General features: G+C 41.1%; 1 protein-coding gene across 2 annotated transcripts in view; it reads right to left on the bottom strand.

Moving 5' to 3' along the window:
- The window catches only part of LOC108696824 (igLON family member 5), a 244,087-nt gene that overhangs the window by 30,302 nt on the left and 191,588 nt on the right, over nucleotides 1-22,197 (bottom strand). For both annotated transcript variants that reach the window (XM_041569720.1, XM_018226482.2), the window contains exon 3: nucleotides 11,835-12,067. In XM_041569720.1, coding sequence (XP_041425654.1) covers nucleotides 11,835-12,067 — 233 coding nt within the window. The remainder of the gene's footprint in view (nucleotides 1-11,834; nucleotides 12,068-22,197) is intronic.

Here is a 22,197-nt window from a genome sequence, read left to right as displayed (position 1 = left end):
CCCTTTAGCTCATAACAAGGTTACAGATATATAGAAACATTGGGGTAACAGTCACCCAGCTATAGTTCCAGGGGTACCCAGGGCACAAATTAACACTCACCCCAAATCTCCCCCTAACTGGCCTTCAGACTGGGCCCCCTTAGCTCATAACAAGGTTACAGATATATAGAAACATTGGGGTAACACCCTGCTATAGTTCCAGGGGTACCCAGGGCACAAATAAGCACTCACCCCAAATCTCCCCCTAACTGTCCTTCAATCTGGGCCCCTTTAGCTCATAACAAGGTTACAGATATATAGAAACATTGGGGTAACAGTCACCCAGCTATAGTTCCAGGGGTACCCAGGGCACAAATTAACACTCACCCCAAATCTCCCCCTAACTGGCCTTCAGACTGGGCCCCCTTAGCTCATAACAAGGTTACAGATATATAGAAACATTGGGGTAACACCCTGCTATAGTTCCAGGGGTACCCAGGGTACAAATAAGCACTCACCCCAAATCTCCCCCTAACTGGCCTTCAGACTGGGCCCCCTTAGCTCATAACAAGGTTATAGATATATAGAAACATTGGGGTGTCACCCTGCTATAGTTCCAGGGGTACCCAGGGTACAAATAAACACTCACCCCAAATCTCCTCCTAACTGACCTTCAGACTGGGCCCCCTGTGTGTGAAAGGCAACTGGCATCAAGCACTGCCCCTCCAATCTCTTATGGTGGAATAATGTGTTAACATGTCATTGCTGCACTCTTTGCAGTTGATTAAGGGTGCTGCCCCCAGCCCACATAAGATATTCTGCTCGTTCTCTGCATAATAAATTACTCTGTAGGCTTTCAGTAATACCCTCATGCTGCGTTTCAATCTGTCTCCTATAACTGTGTATGTTCCTGCAATAAACTCTGATGCCACTACAGCAGCAAGGAAAGCAGCGGCGGCTAATAGTGAGGTGGGTTCTGTAAATTACGTTTATTGTTGAATATCCGTTCTGGAATCCTAACAATCCGGCAGCATTTTCCTATGGGGGTTCCATGTTTTGTTAAAAGCAGTCACAACAAATCTCCATATACTATATGTATTTATAGTCACGGCTTAATGCACAGGCAGAAATATAGCGCACAGTCTTCTACAGAGCAGGCAAACAGCCCATGCGCTTACACTATTCCTGGGGTCCAGTGCATTGTGGGTAAAATACATGGCAAATTCTGTCTTCTTAGTACGCCACTGCACCTACATGGGAAAGCATCTGCGTAACAAAAAGATCCAATATCCACAAAACATGTATCCCTAAAGGTTAATGTTTCTCAATTACACACTTGAGGACACTGCCCCAATGCTAAGACTGACAGGGTCGGACTGGGCTGAAAACATATATCTCTAGATGCTGAACATTTAATATAAGCTTCCTCATACTGAAATCAGAAACTTTCTAAATACAATCAATTAAAAATTCTGCATTGTTTCTGAAATAATCAAGTTTCTCTTCACTATTCCTCTCTCAGTATCTGTTTCTCTTCATTCTCTCTTCATGCAGCAGTTGGGTGTCAGATATTCAGTCTATATATATATATATATATATATAAAGTCTGAATTTATCTGAATATTTTCTGAAAAAAAACTCAGACCAAATCTGCATGGGTTTTTTGGACTTATTTATTAATACACTTTCCCAAAAATTTTGTTCGCGGTAAAACAATCTAAAAAAATCGTGATTTTCACAATTTATTTTTGATTTTTCATCTGATTTTCAATATTTTTCCGGACTTTTCATCCGATTTTCAAAATTTTTTTGGACTTTTCATCTGAAAACTGCAAATTTTGCAGAAAACTTCGGAGTATTGCCAAAAACCCAATGAGCATCAAAAAACCTTTGTGAATTTTGGATTTTTCACCCGAAAACTCAGATTTCTTATGCTTCTTGCCCGAAAATTTGGAGTATTGCACATCAAAAAATCATCGGGACTTCTCCTATTGACTTATATGCAATCTCGACAGGTCTGAGATGCCGGATTTCCAGATTCGGACTTTTCCATCCTTGGGGTTTAATAAATTCGTTTTTTTTAAAAGTCCAATTTTATAAAAAAAAACACCAATTTTTTGGTGATTTTTGCATTCAGAGTTTAGTAAATAACCCCCTTAGATCCAATGGGGGCAAATTCACTAAACGACGAATCGCCTAATGCTAGCGTGAATGCAGCGTAGCGCATTTTCGTTAATTCACCGATTCACTAACGGACGCTGGCGTAAATTCGCTAGTGTTACTTCGCACCGGTACGCCTGGCAAATTTGCACAACGGACGTAACTACGCAAATTCACTGACGCGCAAATTATTCTGAACGCTACCTTTTACGCCAGACTTCCTTCTCCACCTCAGACCAGGCGAAGTGCAATAGAGTAGATAGGGATTGCTTCAAAAAAAGTTAAAAATTTTAAGTACCAAAAACGCTGGAGTTTTTTTAATTTTTTATGGGTGATAGGCTGAAAAAGATCAAATTTTTTTTTTGGGGCTCCCCTCCTTCCCCCCTACATTTCCTAACTCATGGCACCTTAACTATACAGTGGGCACATGTGTAGGGCAAAATAAAAATTTTATTTGTTGTTTTGAAGGTTTCCCAGGCTTGTGTAGTGCTGCTACATATTCCTCCATTGTAACTTCAATTTGGCACCGTATGCAAATTAACTTTGCTTTGCGAATTAACGCTTGCGCAACTTTGCAACCTTACGCTTCCCCTGAGCACAACTTCGGATTTTAGTGAATTTGCGTAGCGCTGGCAAAAATACACCTGGCGAAGTGCGGCGAAGCGGACGCTGGCGCAACAACGAATCTTAGTGAATGTCCCACAATATATCTTATAAGGGGGTTTCATTTCCTAGCAGATGTATTAGAGCTCACACAAATAACTGATTCCAGTACAAACAAAATCTAACAAAATAACTGCCTTTGGCACAAATCCTGCATGTAGAGAGACGTGATGTCTGGTGATTTTAATAGAATGAGCTCTAATACAACTTCTAGGCAAAAGGAGCCCCCTATAAGATATATTGGAACTAACTGTCAATGAATATCTGACACCCAACTGCTGCATGAAGACAGAATGAAGAGAAACAGATGCTGAGAGAGGAATAGTGAAGATAAACTTGATTATCTCTGAAACACTGTAGAATTTTTAATTGATTGTATTTAGAAAACTTCTTATCTGTGCTGAAGCTTATATTACATTTACATTTCCCGTGATGGTTCCCCTTTGAATTCTAACTCTTCTATCCAACAAACCTATAATGCTTCCATGGGATTTGGAAATAATCATCTGCCGGTAGAATATAGATCTCAAGTTGGACCTTCAGAAATGGGTCTACTGTCCCAACGAGGCTGGAACTGTATGAGATGATAACGAAAGTTTCCTTCCACGATCTGTGCCCGATTTGGAATTAATGGTTTCCCCACAAATCGCAGTTGACTTTACAGATGCCAAGGAGGTCGATAGCTCGATAGAGTGGAGCAACCACCCAACTTGGCTTCCCTTCTCCATAGCAAACCGAAAGTAGGATGGAGCTCTCCAGCAGGTTACTGCAAAACTGCACCGCTAAGGGAGTGAAGACATACTTTTTGATTTACTCATTGTACAGTCCACCCTACAGCGGAGTAACTAGATATAACTGGGACCCACAGCAAATTGTTTTTCAGGCCCTCGAAATGTCTCGAAGGTTTTACCAATATTTATTGAAATTTATATTTATTCCTCTGCTGTAGTTACGCCCCTGCCACCACATCTATTCGACTGTTTCCCTTCTCCATCATTAATGCTCCTTCCCCTTGGAATGGAATAACGTATGGCTGTGCGTTTCGGAAGGAAACAAACTGCTGACGTCCCTGGAAAGTTTGCCCTGTGTTTATTCAATTTTTCCTTTTTGTTATTATCCCCTGGCTTTGTTAGTTTATGCTGAATTGGGCCCTTCGTACAGACTTGCCTTTCTCATTCCAAAAAAACACCGTCAGGCTGTAATTATACCCCCCCCAGCCCACAATAGAACAGCTTTCATGGGCCTGACAATGGCGCTGATTGTAAGAGGGGAGGTGGGGGCTGAGAGGCACGACTGACTGACAGCGTCTCTCTCTCAAATCCAGATGGGGAACCCACCTAGAGACAATGGCATCCATTATAAACCTGGCCACATTACAGGCTGCCTCGCCATTGGCTGCGCCACTTCCACATTGCACGTGTCACTGCAGCACAAAAACCGAAAGGCCCGATATCATCTCCAAAGAGACGGCTCCGTGTCATTTGCTGCTCAGCAAAGTGAAACTCGCTCCCCAGACTGAGTGAATATAGACAGATTTTGGTTCCTCTACCTGCTGTGATCTAATAGGCTCTTCCAAATCAGCCATAAGCCAACGGCACACTCTGCATTAATTCAATTGTTGTTCTGCTACAAAGTGCAACGTTCCACAACAAATGATAAGAAAAGCTTTACATTATGTTTTAGGTTCCTCTATCAGCAGCATCAGACTGGAGGGTCCAAGACCCACTGGGACTTCTGCCACAGGGGCCCCAACTCTGGCCTCGAGTCCCTTGCCCCCTCCGGACCCCCACTCTGGTTGCACTCCCCCCCCTCCGTGCCCCCTATTCTTGTTGCGGCCAGGGGGGAGGTCAGGGGGCAGCACGGGTTCTCAGGTGTGAGTGGATCTGGGTCAGCGGGGCCCATGAGAGCCAAGGCCAATTGGGTTTTTTCCCAGTGTTCCACCAGCCCAGTCTGACCCTGTCTATAAGCCTAAGGCAAATACAAGAGTCCTCTGCACTCAACCCATTATCAATATGTTTCAGACAGAGACATTTTGTGCATAGTAAAAGCAGCAAGTAAGTTGCAGGTAAAACTTAGTCCCTTTGTAAAATGTATAATGAAGCAATTGAATTCTTAATGAATCAGATGAAAATTGAGCGTAGGACTGGCCATGGGATGACTTTGACGTAGTTGTTCAGCTTAAATATATTGCAATATATGGACAAATAATCCTTGTTTTGCTTAAAAGTTAAGTTATTTTTTAGTAGCTTAAGGCACAAAATGTCCCAATGTCTTAAATATATTGATAATGGGTTGAGTGCAGAGGACTCTTGTAGTTGACTATATGTATTTTGTGGTCACAGCCTCATTGCACCCCCGCCTAATGGTTTTAAAAATTAGTGGTGAGCACAACTTTCCCTTGTTTGTTATAGTTATCAGCCTAAGGGGCCACTTCAGCCCTTGAGCAGTGAAGATCTGGGCCTCCAGAGAAACCCCCCTATAGATTGACTCACATAAATGCAATATAAATACCCAATCCAAGGCCGATAATTCACTAGATTCCAAGGCAGCATAGAAACCAGTGCATTCTGCATGAAAATGCATTTCATCCTGTTTTAGGCATTTAAAAGAACAAAACAAAGCCATTTTACTCAATGCTGGGATTTGTGAAGTCAACTTAAATTCCCAGTTGGTGTTGGTATTTATGGGGTGCACCTGGAAGCGTCATTGTATAGTTCTGATTGTCAGCTGTTAAGTCTTGTATAGAGGCTCATCATAGATAGAGACAGGAGAACAGTGAGAATTAATGTATAAGGGGCAGTCTATAATGTTGGTAGAAAAGATTAATAAAAGTGGCATTTTAAAAGGGGTAAACAGATCATATTTTCTAAGATTTGGAGACTGGAGACACTGCCGTGTCTAGTTAAACCACTAAACAGACATTTACCCAATTTCTGCCCTTCCTATAGCCGGAGCACAAACTCCAAGGGACCTGCACCCTGGTGTTCTACAAATGGACGGAATAAATTGCAGGGCTGGAGTGGAACTGAACATACTCATTGTGTTAATATGATTTCAGGTTACAGCTGAATAGATCAGCATGAATTGCTATTATTGTAATTATGGTTTATTTATAAGGTGCCCGTATTTTCCATGTTGTGCCGCCAAATAGAAGGAAACTGGAAGAACAAGAAGTGCCACAGAGGCAGCAGCTCCTGTAGCTCAAGGGCCCATATCCGTGGGGCTCTGTTGTACATTAGGATCTGGGGAGATTTAAAGCAGGCTGAACCCGCTGCTGTGTAGCAGAACTAAGTGGTGCCGAGTACTGTCCTGTATAAATGCAAAGAAAAACAGGCAATATTCTTTTTAACACACAATGGTGCAAACTGACCCCTGTTCTTAAGTAGTTAAAGGATCTTCCACCCAATGCATTGTACCTCCACAATATCTCTAAAAAAGGGGTAAGGAGTAATAAATAATACCCAATCCAGTGCTTTTCCTCTATGTGTTAACTAGGGAAGGGCATTATAATAAAATAGCCTGCGTTCCAGTACAGTGCAATCCCACCATATATCCTATAGAGGGGTACAGTATAATATAATAGAGCTGAGAAACTTCTGTCCTAATCCAGTGCACCCCACAATATATAAACGAATGGGGTACAGTATAAACCAATAGAGCAGAGCAGTCTCTGCCCCAATCCATTGCACCCCACAATATATAAACTTATGGGGGGACAGTATAATACAGCAGCCTGTGTCCCAGTACAGTGCAATCCCACTATACAGTATATACTCTGGAGGGATACAGTATAATATAATAGAGCTGAGAAACTTCTGTCCTAATCCAGTGCACCCCACAATATATAAACTAATGGGGTACACTATAAACCAATAGAGCAGAGCAGTCTCTGCCCCAATCCATTGTACCCCACAATATATAAACTAATGGGGGGACAGTATAATACAGCAGCCTGTGTCTCAGTACAGTGCAATCCCACTATATATACACTATTCTGGAGTAGAGATGTCGCGAACTGTTCGCCGGCGAACTTGTTCGCGCGAACATCGGGTGTTCGCGCTCGCCGGAAGTTCGCGAACGTCGCGCGACGTTCGCCATTTTGGGTTCGCCATTGTTGGCGCTTTTTTTTGCCCTCTCACCCCAGACCAGCAGGTACATGGCAGCCAATCAGGAAGCTCTCCCCTGGACCACTCCCCTTCCCTATAAAAACCGAAGCCCTGCAGCGTTTTTTCACTCTGCCTGTGTGTGCTGAAGAGATAGTGTAGGGAGAGAGCTGCTGCCTGTTAGTGATTTCAGGGACAGTTGAAAGTTTGCTGGCTAGTAATCGTTTTGATACTGCTCTGTTATTGGAGGGACAGAAGTCTGCAGGGGTTTGAGGGACATTTAAGCTTAGGTAGCTTTGCTGGCTAGTAATCTACCTTCTACTGCAGTGCTCTGTATGTAGCTGCAGTGGGCAGCTGTCCTGCTTCTGATCTCATCTGCTGACTGCTGCAATAACAGTAGTCCTTGTAAGGACTGCTTTTATTTATTTTTTTGTTGTTTTACTACTACTACTACTACTACTACTATAAGAGCCCAGTGCTATTAGTCTAGCAGTGTTGGGGAGTGGGACTGGTGTGCTAATCTGCTGCTCCTAGTAGTTCAGCAGCACCAACTTTAATTTTTTTTTTTTAATATTCATTTTTTTTTATTTTACTTTTTTTTATTTTACTACCGCTGTAGTAGTGTATAAGTTGACCTTTTAGGCATTATTTGCCCTGTAGGCATTATTTGCACACTGTTTTCTTCAACCCGCCATCTAGCTGTGTGACCTTGTTCACATTCTGTCTAAATATCCATAATATTACCGTCTCCAGAAAAAACACCGGAGTGACTTTTTTCAAGCAGCATTCATATATTTTACGTAATCCGTATCCACCGCTGTAGTAGTGTATACGTTGACCTTGTAGGCATTATTTGCACAGTGTTTTCTTCAACCTAGGTCACAAAAGTGTCGATTACCTGACCTTTATTAAAATGAATGAGGGGTGGATCTCGGAGGGTTACTGCACGCCAACGACGTTGACCTTGTAGGCATTGTTTGCCCAGTTTTTTTGGCCGCAGCCACTGAAGCACAGAGGCCAGAAAAAATATGCCATATAAATGCTGAAAATAGTCATTTTTTGCCATACGTTGACTCAACGTATATGGCAAAAAATGACTATTTTCAGCATTTATATGGCATATTTTTTCTGGCAACTGTGCTTCAGTGGCTGCGTCCAAAAAAACTGGGCAAACAATGTCTACAAGGTCAACGTATGGCGAAAAATGACTATTTTCAGCATTTATATGGCATATTTTTTCTGGCAACTGTGCTTCAGTGGCTGCGTCCAAAAAAACTGGGCAAACAATGCCTACAAGGTCAACGTATGGCAGTTGTTTAAAGAGAACAGTAGATTACTAGCCAGCAAAGCTACCTAAGCTAAAATGTCCCTCAAATCCCTGCAGACTTCTGTCCCTCCAATACAGAGCAGTATCAAGCAGATTACTAGCCAGCAAACTTACTATCATCTGTCCCTGAAATCACTAACAGCTCTCCCCCTACACTATCTCTTCCAAGCACACACAGGCAGATTTTTCAGATACATTTTTGCCCTTGATCCCCCTCTGGCATGCCACTGTCCAGGTCGTTGCACCCTTTAAACAACTTTAAAATCATTTTTCTGGCCAGAAATGTCTTTTCTAGATGTTAAAGTTCGCCTTCCCATTGAAGTCTATGGGGTTCGCGAACCGTTCGCGAACCGCTCGCATTTTTGCGCAAGTTCGCGAATATGTTCGCGAACTTTTTTTCCGACGTTCGCTACATCCCTATTCTGGAGGGATACAGTATAATATAATAAAACTGAGAAAATTCTGTCCTAATCCAGTGCACCCCACAATATATCAACTATGGGGTACACTATAATAAAACAAAACCTAGCAGTCGTATCCCAGACCAGTGCACCCTGTTATATATAACCCTATGAGGTACAGTATAATACAGTAAAACACTGCAGCATCTGTTCCAATTCAGTGCACCTCACTATATATAACTTAATGAGGTACGATATAATATAGCAGCCTTTTTCCCAAACTAGTGCACCCCAAATATACTGTATATAGAAACTAATATATATAAATAAATATAAGATGATGGGATACAGTATAAACCAGTAATGTAGAGCAGCCCCTGTCTCAATCCAGTGCAACCCACTATATATAAACTAATGGGGTACAGTATAAAAAAATTAAAACCTAGCAAACCTGTCCCAACCAGTGCACCCCACTATAAATAAACTAATGCTGTACCGTATAATAAAGTAAAACCTAGCAGCCCTGTCCCAACAAGTGCACCCCACTATAAATAAACTAATGCTGTACCGTATAATAAAGTAAAACCTAGCAGCCCTGTCCCAACAAGTGCACCCCACTATAAATAAACTAATGGGGTACAGTATAATAAAGTAAAACCTAGCACCCCTGTCCCAACCAGTGTCCCCCACTATAAATAAACAAATGCTGTATAGTATAATAAAGTAAAACCTAGCAGCCCTGTCCCAACCAGTGTACCCCACTATAAATAAACAAATGGGGTACAGTATAATACAGTAAAACCTAGAAGCCTTGTCCCAACCAGTGCACCCCACAATATATAAACAAATGGGGTACAGTATAACCCAGAAAATCAGAGCAGTCTCTGCCCAAGACCAGTGCACCCCCAATCCAATGCGCAGTGACATGGTGAACCCTTTATCTCAACCTGTGCCATATTACATATATATTAAAGCTTTACCCAGTAGGTTATGGTGTAAAAGAACAGAAGGCAGAGCACTGGTACAGGACAAGCAACTTTATGGAGCAAGAGTAACACAAGCTATGCTGCAGAATAACACAAAAACAATTCCCGTATATACTTGAGTATAAGCCGTCCCGAGTATAAGCCGAGGTACCTAATTTTACCTCCAAAAACTGGGAAAGCTTATTGACTCGAGTATAAGCCGAGGGTTAGAAATGCAGCAGCTTCTGGAAAGTTTCAATCAAAAAATTGAGGGTTTCTGCTCCCATTGGAGGTGCCGGCGTCTTGTTTTTGGATGCCGGCGACCATTCTTGGACGCCGGGAATATTCTTGGAGACTATTCTTGGACGCCAGCGACTATTCTTGGACGCCGGCGACTATTCTTAGGCTTGACCCGAGTATAAGCCGAGGTAGAGTTTTTCAGCATATTTTGGGGGCTGAAAAACTCGGCTTATACTCGAGTATATACGGTATTGGCTTTCCAAGCGGGAGGCCCATAAATATAGTACAGGTATGGGACCTGTTATCCAGAATGCTCAGGACCTAGGGTTTTCTGGATAATGGATTTCCATAATTTGGATGCCCATACTTTAAGTCTACTAAAAAAATCATTTTAATATAGAATAAACCCAATGGGACTGTTATGCCACCAATATTCATTATATATTAGTTGGGATCAAGTACAAGCTACTGTTTTATTATTACAGAGTAAAAGGAAATCCTTTTTTAAAATGCTAATTATTTGATTAATTTGAGTCCATGGGAGATGACTTTCCCGTAATTTGGAACTTTCTGGATAACGGGTTGCCGGATAACGGATCCCATACCTGGGAAGTACTCATGTTTTCTACAGCTCAGTTCACTGAACTCTGTCTCCGTTGGCTTTTCCTTTCAAGCCGTGTTTACCTATATATTCATTTCTCCTTGGCGTTATTATGGGTTGAGATCACGGAGCAAGTTCTAATAGCACAGCTGACATCCTAAATAAGTGTTTAGTGGGTATCTGCTGTGAAGAAGAAAATAATAATTTGCTCTTTGAAGAATCGTCTTTATATTCATGTTGAATATACGGGTATGGGATCCGTTATCCGGAAACCCATTATCTAGAAATTTCCAAATGTTATCCAAATAGTCCAAATTTTTTAAAAAAATTTCCCTTTTCTGTGTAATAATAAAACAGTAGCTTGTACTTGATCCCAACTAAGATATAATTAATCCTTATTGGAAGCAAAACCAACCTATTGGGTTTATTTCATTTTTTTTAGTAGATTTAAGGGATGGAGATCCAAATTACAGAAATATCCCTTATCTGGAAAACCCAATGTTCCAGGAGTTCTGGATAACTGGCTCCATACCTCTACATAATGATTCAATGTTTGCAAAGATTCAACCAACATTAAATGATGTCAATCTGGTCAATTACTGTAATTATATAAAAGAACCTGAGTGTGTTATAAGGTGAACTGTAAATATAAACATTTTTGCAGGAAACAGTTACATAGAGAATAAAAAATTTACTGGCACAGTGTGCAATTAAATGGGAAATATATATATATCACTGGCAGTTAGGCTGGATCAACTGGCAGTTAGGCAGGTTAAAAAAAAAGTTAAAAGGTTGAATTTGATGGACATGTATCTTTTTTCAACCTAACTTACTATGTATGTAAATCACACAGTGGGGCTCATTTATCAACACTGGGCAAATTTGACCATGGGCAGTAGCCTATAGGAACCAATCAGCGAGTGGCTTTTTTTTTTAGCCAGCTGCAGGTAGAACAATGAATGCAACAATTTGATTGGTTGCCATGGGTTACTGCCCACGGGCAAATTTGCCCAGTGTTGATAAATGACCCCCAGTGTGGCTTTATTATAATCACAATGTTGAAAAAAAAAAAGATATCACTGATTTGTTGCTAGGGGTTACTGCCCAGGGGCAAATTTGCCCAGTGTTGATAAATGACCCCCAGTGGGGCTTATTTATATACATTGTTTATCTAGCAGCTGGCTGAAAAAAAATATATCACTGATTGGTTGATAGGGGTTACTGCCCAGGGGCAAATTTGCCCAGTGTTGATAAATAAGTCCCAGTGTCTACACTGGTTCACGTGGCTTCATGGTCAATGATTAGAATATATTATGATATGGGTCAATGCTCAATGGCCAATGACCATTCTATAACATCAGAGCAGAGATAAATGAAATATAGAGGAGCCCTTACCTTGTACAATAAGATACACTTGGGAGGTGTGAGGTTTATCCTCAGTCTGGAAGGAGCACGTATATAAACCTTCATCAGCAACATCTACATGGGTGATAACAATGCTATACTCGGTCTTGGTGTTGGTCAGCAGCTGCACGCGCGTGTCTATGGACCACTTGTCTTTTCCAGCATAAAGGATGTTGGATCGATTCAACCAGGCCACTCGGGTCACTTTGTCATCAATTAAACAACTGGGGGGAGAAGAAGGAAAAGGTAAGGAGTGACATGAAACAAAATCAGGATCCTTATAGTTCAACATCGATCATCCAGCACTACCCCATGCATATTCTGCCTAAACACAACACAAAAACCACACAAACCCATACACCTGCCTTTGTCTTCCCAAACGTTTCTCCAAAGATAAGGATTACTGTTTAGCATGTGTTACTGCATGAGCCAATTAGAATCATGGTTGGATGGTTCAAATCTGATGCCTGACATTTTTCATTGCATATATATATATATATATGGATGGAAAAGCAATCAATTAAGTTGAGAATGGTGCAGTTGGTGTTCTTCTCAATGTACTTTGAGAGCGACCATCCTTCTGGCTACAATGGACACCAATCTTTGAGACTGATTGTCCATTAACCTCACACATGGCTTTAGGGCTGAGCTCAAAGGTTTAAGAAAGTGGGAATGGTAAGATTTGTGGCAGTAGAGCCCCTTTGAGAACCACACATGTCACAAGAAACGTGTTTTGGGTTTAGTCCTGCCAAGAAATGCCTGCATTTGATGACTATGGCCAGCAATAGACATACTGTATACACATGAGGAGATACTTACTCATCTGGCTTCATCTTGGGCAGTCCCTAAAGGACGGCTTACTTGCTGCATTTAGATAAAATGAGAAAGTTTTGGTTCCAACCATAGACAACTATGGTTGACTTTTCAGTTCAATCCCCCACTAGAGGTCCAACCTCAAGTCAAACCCTCCCTTAGCTGACAACATGGTTACAGATATAGAGAATTATCTGTGCATAACTTCCAGCCATAGTTCCAAAATTATCCAAAGCAGAAAGTTTTCACCAGAAATCAAACCCTACTTGACCTTCAAGCTGGGTTTTTCAGGTATATCTACAAGAGCTGACATTCAGGTTGACATGGGACAAGCTCTTCCTCATGTGAGGCCACAGTTTTGAACCACCATAATAATCAGCATAATGCTCTTTTTCAATCTATAAGCAGTTGCACGATGCTTTGGAAAAGTAAAAATCAAATCTAATTGTTAGAGTCTATCTCAGAAGGCTTCATGCCCTTTATGTACTTAATTGTACATTGGATATGAATATACATTAAGCACATTTTGCACAATATTTAAGGCATGATTTGAAGTGAAAGACATTCAAGATGACATAAAGTTATTTGGCCACAGCAGCTTTTTTATTTTGTATATATAAGAATTGACCAACTGTGTCCTACAACCTGGAGTCAAGGCAGGAAGCCAAGAGGTATAATATAATGCCTTGGCCTGTAATACAGAACCATGACTGGAGGATTTCTGGATAATATTAACCTAATCCACCAGTGGGTAACCTACAATAGAACTGTAAATTGATACAACTTCTGATTTGATGGCAGAAATGATACATCTCTGTAATGGAACAGTCACATAATCAAGGGTTGGACTGGGCTGGTAGAACACTGGGAAAAAATCTGGTGTACCCGGCTCCCTGCCTGAGGCCTCTGGCCTCCCTCTCCAGCACCGGTCGGGGTGCAGGGGTTTGTGGCTGGGGCAGAGGGCCTGGAGGGGGCTTTTCGACAGGAGCAGGGGGCCCCCAATTACCACGCTAAAGGATACATTATTTTAGCTGCCATCCATGTAGAGTTTGATTTGGGGCAAGTTCAGAAACCAATTAGATGGTAGTGAACTCCTGTGTTTAATACAATTCCTAGAGCTGCTACATGTATTGTATATGTTCTTTTGTATTATTCCAATGTATGGTTTAAATGGGGCAGCCTATACAAGTATACAGTTGTGGGTAGGCGTTTCCATTCATTCAGCTGAACAAGACTGATAAACAGCACAATCATTGCTCAGATCTCCCCAAGGCCTATCTGCGGATACTGATATTTTACCTACTATTATATATTCCTGCCTTCAGCATTAATTAATAATGCATCAGCCCTCCCCCTCTTTTTTAACCGAGTCCCCTCTGTTATTATTAAGGATGGCACAGAATTCCCTGTCCACATCCCTCTGCTGCCATCAGTGTGTGCACAAAAGTGTTGTTGTTACATAAGGACCCGAGTAAAACTGAGCAGTCCCCCCTTCTTCAGTCTGACTTTTTTTTCCTCGGGGAGACATTCCTTTTATAATAAAACTCCCCTGATAAGGCATCAGAGTCTCAACATGTCAAGATTGATCTGCAAAGCTGCCCGTGGAGAGATCATAATGTAGTTATGATTACTGGGAGATGGACACATAAATCACAAGAACACACACACTGCATTAACTCTTCCCCCGCTCGGGCTGTCATGTTATTAAAGAAGAATTTTCGGAACACCTTGCTTCTTATGCGCCCTCTATTCCAGCATTGAGAAAGGATCTTTCATGAATGTGTGTAAGGATAGTTGTGTATAGTCTTATAATACACAAGAGCCATGAATATCCTTATAAACGCTGCTTAGTGATGTCATTGGTTATAATCGGAGCTTAGTCATTTCTGTCACATGACTCAGCCTTCGGCCTTGTGCTTTTATATGGTCATGGATCTCCTCGGTAACTTATAATATCCTTTTTTTCTACAGTGTTGGGTTCCAATTCCCATGGCCCAACTATTTTCTCTGTTTGGTTATAACAAGGTTATACTGTCACAGCAGTTTCCCTGCTCTAGAATCCATGACAGTAAGTTACCATCTCACTCCGACTGCTGATTAGGCTGGTACCTCCATTCCACTGCTTAGGATGACTTTATGGGATCCAGGCAGTCATATAGGGTAGAAGACTTATGCAGATCCAGGCTTAGAAGCATTGGTGCCCAAGGCCTGGCAATCTAGATGATCAATAGATCTTCCCATTCTACTGCTTAGGCCCCCTCTCTATGGAATCCAGATACATCTTACTATTCTGCTGTTTAGGTCTACTCTATGGAATCCAGATACATCTTACTATTCTGCTGCTTAGGTCTACTTTATGGGATCCAGATACATCTTTCTATTCTGCTGCTTAGGTGCACTCTATGGGATCCAGACAGATCTTGCCATTTTTCTGCGTAGGTCAACTCTATGGGATCCAGATAGATCTCCCATTTTACTGCTTAGGTCCACTCTATGGAATCCAGACAGATTTTCCCATTCGATTGCTTAGGGCCACTCTATGGGATCCAGATAGATCTCCCATTCTACTGCTTAGGGCCACTCTATGGGATCCAGATAGATCTTCCCATTTTACTGCTTAGGTCAACTCTATGGAAACCAGATATACCTTCCCATTCTATTGCTTAGGGCCACTCTATGGAATCCAGACACTGGCAGTCATATAGTGGGAGAAACTATAGCAAATAGTATTAGTGGCCAAAGCAGCTAACTCCCTGTATGTTTTGAAGCCTTTTGTAGCGCCACAACTCACTCCCATCTACTGCTCTCTCTTTTTTCTTCCCCATCTATCATTCCAGGTCCTAATGCGCCCCACCCCCCCTAATTTCTCCAAGGCAAGTGTCTCTTTTGCCTACCCCTAGCTCCATTCCTGTACTATTGGGTACTTGAACTGAAAACATGAACTGGTAGACCTTTTATTTTGAAGTTTAGAAAAATCTGGTTAAGGAAAGCACACACTAATTTCAATACTAACGACCAATGTGTTTCTGCCTTATAAATTGGGAATTTATGATATGACAAGCTAATGCAGTAGGACAAATCTAACAGATTTTAAAAAAGGCTGGATCGCTGGTAGCCAAATTTGCAGAAGGCTTGGGCACGCAGCAGAGCGATTTCATGTGCCAAGGGGAACATGCTGAAAATCATGATGGCATATGGCAACAAGGGAAGAGAAGCATAGAGACAATCGGCATTTCAGAAACAAGATCAATGCATATGGTGGCAGGCAGAGCACACAATATGGAATTTTGGAGCGATGGAAGAAATAGTAATGGTGCCTAGATATGGACAACTTTGTTTGGTCTTCAGGGACATCTGTCTTTTAAGAACTGTGCAGCTGTTCATTGGCATTCTTCAAGGGATTTAAACTGGAATATCTCCATACTCTTGACTGAGGCCTAGCGTTAGACATTGCAGTGCTGTGCCACAGGGCAGCCATCTTTTAAAAATAACTGGGTGGTAGAATATTGGCAAAACTGAAGGTCAGTGGACATGCTTGACCTGGTCCCCGTCTCTGCTGATGGAGTAGTCAGTTAATGGGCAATTGTGGTTGGTACTTTATCTGTGGGTACTAATAATTTACTATAATGTATTTCTGCCTTCAGCATTAATTACACATGCTCAGGCAGAACCACAACATTCCATACAATCACCTGGACTGGCAAATTGGTATGTTTAGGGCTTTATATTATTATACAAAAAATAGTATATGTCCGACAGGGGCACTGTGACAATTCCAAATACCAACAGGTGGGGACCTTATCCACCTTTAACACCTTTAAAAGCTAAAGATGGCAATGAAATCAAATAAATACATTTATTAGTATTAATATCATATGTATTTCATTAGACAAGACAAAAATTTAGCAAGTCTAATATACAACAAAGACGGGTATCAAGGGAATAATCAACATGATGTATTAGAATAAATGCAAACCCTCACATTCAAAAATTTTCAGGGCGTTAAATCCCGCAATTTTTATGTTTTTTTTTTCTAGATTTCAAGATATTTGCAGTTTTCAAACTCCTAATATCATGAACTTTAAACAACAGTGCCCCCTGCTGCTCAATTTAGACTTGTATTGTTGCTTTGCTTAGAACTGCCCAGACAAACCAGTGAACAAAATGAACAGCAAGTGGCACTGTTGTTGTAATTTAAAAAACTGCTAATATCTAGAGAAAAAAATAAAGAAAAAAAATATGTAATTTCTTTGTTTTGTGGGTTTTTGTTGCTTTAATATAACTAAAATTATTGTATTTATTTATTTGATACTTATGTCTAGTACAAACTGAGACGCCCTCACTGTTAAAACATGGAAGCTTTTTCCTATTTAGCTGGAGTGACTTTTCTGCCTGTATGAGAAGCCAATAAAAGAGTGTTTATGTCTCCATAAAAATGTCAGTTTTGACGTTAACAAAAGATTCATCTCACCTTGATCTAATTCTGTGTTTGTCTTTATGATATGCACTTATCAAATGGATCAGCCACTGAGCCTCTCGCTCGGATTATTGGAACTGATATTTGCATTAGTATTTCTGGAGCAGTTTTCTTATGCTGAGCAGACCTGGGTTTTTCTGCAGAACAGATCGTTCTGTAATTTGGATCCTCAAACCTTAAGTCTACTAGAAAATCATGTAAATATTAATCAGATCCAATAGGCTGGTTTCGCATCCAATAAGGATTAATTATATCTTGGATCAAGTGTAAGGTAATGGTTTATTATATCAGAGAAGAAGGAATATTTATATATTTATATATCTGGCCAGTCCTACGCTCAAGGGCCAGACTGGCCATATATATATATATATATATATATATATATATATATATATATATATATATATATATATATTTATTTATTTATTTCCTGACTTTGTCCCTGACAGATATCTGTCAAGCATGTTTGAAAATCTTGTTGGAGGTGAGGACCTCATTGATGTATTGATGAGGACCTCTCCCAACAGCCTGCATTGACCTCAATGTGATATAATCATTGGCCTGAGGGCCAGAAGATCAGCTCAAAATGGCCATATTAGGCAAGGAGTAGCTCATATTTCAGCCTCCTTCATGTGTATGGCCACCTTAAGTGTTTAAATTTAGGAGGAAAGTGTAATAAAAGTCTCACCAACACTTATCTATTTAACCAACACCAACCAATCAGGAGGTTTGAAAGCAAACATCTGATTGGTTGCTCTGGGTCATTAGACCTGGGACAAATTTGATGAGGTTTATTACATCAACCCTGTGGGGTTATCTTCATGCAACAGCAATATGAATTAGAGGTATCCAGGGGCTCATCAACTTTCATTTATATAGGAAAATGGGGGCCACCAGAAAACATCACATATAGATGTGTGCGGGACAATGAAAGCTAATGGACAACAATTGTTTATCTCTGTCTTGGAATGAAAAACATTATCCATTAATAGTTCTTCCTATTAACTGACTGCACATCTCCCAATGAAGCAGCTAATGTTGGCAAATAAACTGTTAGAGTATAGGCAAGATAAGTTGTGTTGACCCCATAATGTTGAGAAATGAGGTTTAGCAACAATAGTAAGACCCTCTGTGGCCTGTTCTCTGTTGGCTTTGTTCATGTTAATGCACAAAGATTTATCAGCCTTAGTTAACTCTTTGTTGATTGTACTTCAGTATGCCTTGACATCATCCTAGTTTCTCTTCAGATTTTAATTACCCCATCAGTACAGACGGGCAACAAAGCAATTCACTGCAGACTCATCTGGCAGAGGTTGAGAAATGAATAAGGATTGCTTTATAAATACAAAGATGCCATCAAATGCAGCCATTCTGCACTTGTACAACGTCATGTTCCTTGATTAATGACCCTTGGAAGGTCGCGTCAAGCATCTGTCAAACTGAGAAAATGTGTGTTCTGTTCCCACGAGCTCAGAACTTTCCGAGGTGCAGGGTTTGTTTTTGTACTGACTGATGCAAATGAAGCTGGGAAGTGGGGATTTCATTAAAAGGCTGATGAGGGAGGTGGGAGGTGAGAAGGAAAATAGAAATGAGGGGTAGTGGGGGGGGGGAGCAGACTGAAATGCCCAAAAGAGTCTGCAAAACTTGTTCATGTTGACACTGAACTTTCCCATGTCTTATTCATCAGTGATGATTAACTACAACTCCCAGAATACTTTCATCTTTGCATGCCAGGACTGATCAGCTACTTGTAAACATGGAGGTCACATGGTGAGTAACACCAGTGGCTGGTTCCATTGACAGTTTGCTTCTAAGGGAATGTGTAATAACTGTTCATAATAAACTGCATAGACAGAGGGGCAAGTCCTATATGAGGCCAAGATATGGGAAGGTGGCAAGCAAACAGAGTCCTGGAAATGGGCCAGAAGATGCAGAAAACTCAGGAGACAGCAAATGGGCAGGACCCAGGAACAGGAAAGGAATACAGGAACCAGGCAGAAAATCAGGAGCCAGGCAGAGAATCAGGAACCAGAGAGAGAATCAGGAACCAGAGAGAGAAACAGAAAGTAGACAGGGGATCAGGATCCAGACAGGGGATCATGAACCAGGCAGAGAACCGGGAACCAGTTAAAAAATATAAACTAGGCATAAAATTGGGAATCAGGCAGAAAATCAGGAACCAGGCAGAAAATCAGGAACCATGCAGAGGATCAGGAACCAGGTAGAGAATCAGGAACCAGGCAGATAACCAGGAACCAGGCAGAGGATCAGGGACCAGGTAGAGGACAAGGAACCAGACAGAGAAAAAGAAAACAGACAGGGGATCAGGAACCAGACAGAGAATCAGGAACTAGGCAGAGAATCAGGATCCAGGCAGAGGATAAGGGGCCAAACAGGGGATCAGGAACCAGGAAGGGGTCTCAGGAAATAGGCAGGAGTTCAGGAACCAGACAGAAAATCGGGGACCAGGAACCAGGTAGAGGCCGAGAAACTAGGCAGGGAATGAAGAGACCAAGAAACAACAGAATAGATTTAAGAAAATGAGCTAACAATGATCAGTGGTGGCTTCAAGTAGGTTTATATAGGCTCTTGATTACTACCTAACTAGATTACTCATATATTTGAGTCCAATACCTTCCTGTGGCCCAACAGAGAAATGCACCACCAGGTTGTTACACAGGTCGGGCTTTGACTACAGACACTTTTGGGAGCTGCAGACAATCAACAATAAATGCTAGTCACTAAAGTCTAAGTCACTAAACCAGTCAATAAAGGAGACTAATGAAAATGGAAGCACACAGAAGAAAAAACTGATACAGGTATAAACATAAACATGAGAGTTGATGTAGAAAAGGAGAGAGAGAAATCAAAAGAGCAGCCAGGACATTACTAGAAAACTCAAGCAAAATGAAAGCAATTGTAGAGGGAATTTTTGCATGGGCATGGAGAACCCAGATGATAGGTATAAAGTAGGGGTCAACTGTCAGGAGAAAAGCAATATAGGCAAAACCAAGATCAAGGAGTGAGGTTGCAGGCATCATAGGATCTCTGTGTCTACCGGAACAGGACAGGCTGGGCATGGAGAACAAGCCACAGTGATCAAACACAGACTGCTGGGACTGCAGTGGATTAATTAGTAATGCAGGTCTTGTGGCACAGGTGGGTGCAGTTGACAATTAGCTCAGAAGCAAAGGGCAGTTAATTAGAAAGACTTAGATCAGAGATGCTGATTAACTATTCACATTTGGTACCAGGCTGATAAGGACCCATACTGGGCTCCTAACAATCTCCTTTTCATCAGACTTTTCTAATTACAATAACTTCATTCTCTTTATTATTGGGTTCACGTTTGGACTGCGGTAAACTTACAAAAAGTCATTAGTTCTAATGGAAAATGGTGTGGGACCTTAATACAGAAACCCGCTGTCAGGAAACATTAATAGGACCTTGGGCCTTGTTTCTAAAGACTTGAGCTCCAAAGCTCAGAGATAAGTCAGAGCCAAGCCAAGACTGAGCTTCTTCTGTGTCTGAGCAGCAGTGCACTGGCCAGGTCAGAATACAGAATATAAAGTAATGGGACCTCAACTATTTTATTGGTACTGGCTTCCTGGTGATTGTGGGTTCCTTTTAGATCCATGGACCTATATTATAATTTGGCAAAATGATTACCTTTTAAACTGAAATTTGATTAGGATTCATATGGATAATGATCATACTGAGCGGAAAATGCCATCAGCTGAAGACCACATTGGGCCATTGATGTGGTTCCTTAGTTTCTTAAATTGGGGGCCTAAACATCAGGGTCTGTTGTGACCTTGGCAAACAAACAGATCTTCCTAAGTAAGTCCAACATTATACGAGGTACAAAACCTACAAAACCCTTGTAGCTGAAGGACAATGCTGATCTTATCACCCATGGGATGACTTATAGGGCGAATTGATCACAGAAGTCCTTAGTCTCCTGCAACATCGATCCTGTGAGTCACATACCAAGCACTTACTATTCTTGATCAGCCCCTTTGATCCTCAAGATGATGAAACTGCCCTGTGTGGTTTTACTCTAAGGGACCCTTCACTCAGATCTAATCTGATCTTTGTTGGTCTCCTTGGCCTTCTGAAAACAGAGCAGTTATTTCTGTCCTTTCATGGCTGCATACCGCCTACGCAACTATTTCTTCAGCTTCTCTTTTATCTGCAATTCTTCTGTACCCTCATACATTTTGTCCCTGTGGATTATTAGTATCAGACTGGGTTGGATGAGTGTTTGAACATGCTTGTTTGTTGTATGTATTTGTCTTGTGACTTGGGACTAATATATAAGTGCAGGGTGAAGCTAACATAGTGAAAATAAACATAATCATATTTCAAATAAACTGTATTCATTTATAAATGTATATTCTATATGTTTCTACGATTATAGATATCTAATAAAGAATCAAACAAATTTGGAAATGCATAGTAATTGGTACCGGCAACACTGTAGGATGCGAGAAGGTAAAGCTGTGATTTGCTAGCCACATCATACCATGCTTCTGGGGGGAATCATTTTAGACCAGAGAGGATCCTTGGGAAGCGCTTCATGATTTCAAAGAGTTCAAAGTAAGTTACAACCAAAATTCATGCCCCATATAAAAAAATGTAGAAAATAAATAAAATATTTTTGTCCTTTATGGTACACTAGATGAATGATGAGACAAGATAAATGAATTGGCTGTGTAATAACCCAAAAAGACATAGCAGGATAAATATTAAACCAGTCCAATGTATAGTAACCCAAGAACAAATTGGCCATCACTTATTAATCCCGTAAATTAGAGTAGAAGAGCCCACAGGGTTGAATTTAATTTGAGGGAGCCTGGAGGCCAGCATCCTCCATCGCCCCTTAGTGCCTGCCTGGAGGATTGCAGACATGTGTAGCCTTTATTTCTACTGGAGCATCTCCAGAATCAAGGAAATTACTGGGGGCCGTCCCTTAATTTATGCCGCCCTAGGACAGGGCCTTTGTGCGCTTGCTGCAAATCTGGAGTCCTATTTAGGACCTATAAATTAGTATAAAGTGAATGG

The sequence above is a fragment of the Xenopus laevis genome, chromosome 7L (genome assembly GCF_017654675.1).
Source record: "Xenopus laevis strain J_2021 chromosome 7L, Xenopus_laevis_v10.1, whole genome shotgun sequence".
Classification (NCBI taxonomy): Eukaryota; Metazoa; Chordata; class Amphibia; order Anura; family Pipidae; genus Xenopus; species Xenopus laevis.
Note: the sequence above shows the minus strand (reverse complement) of the source record. Positions and strands in the feature narration are given on the sequence as shown.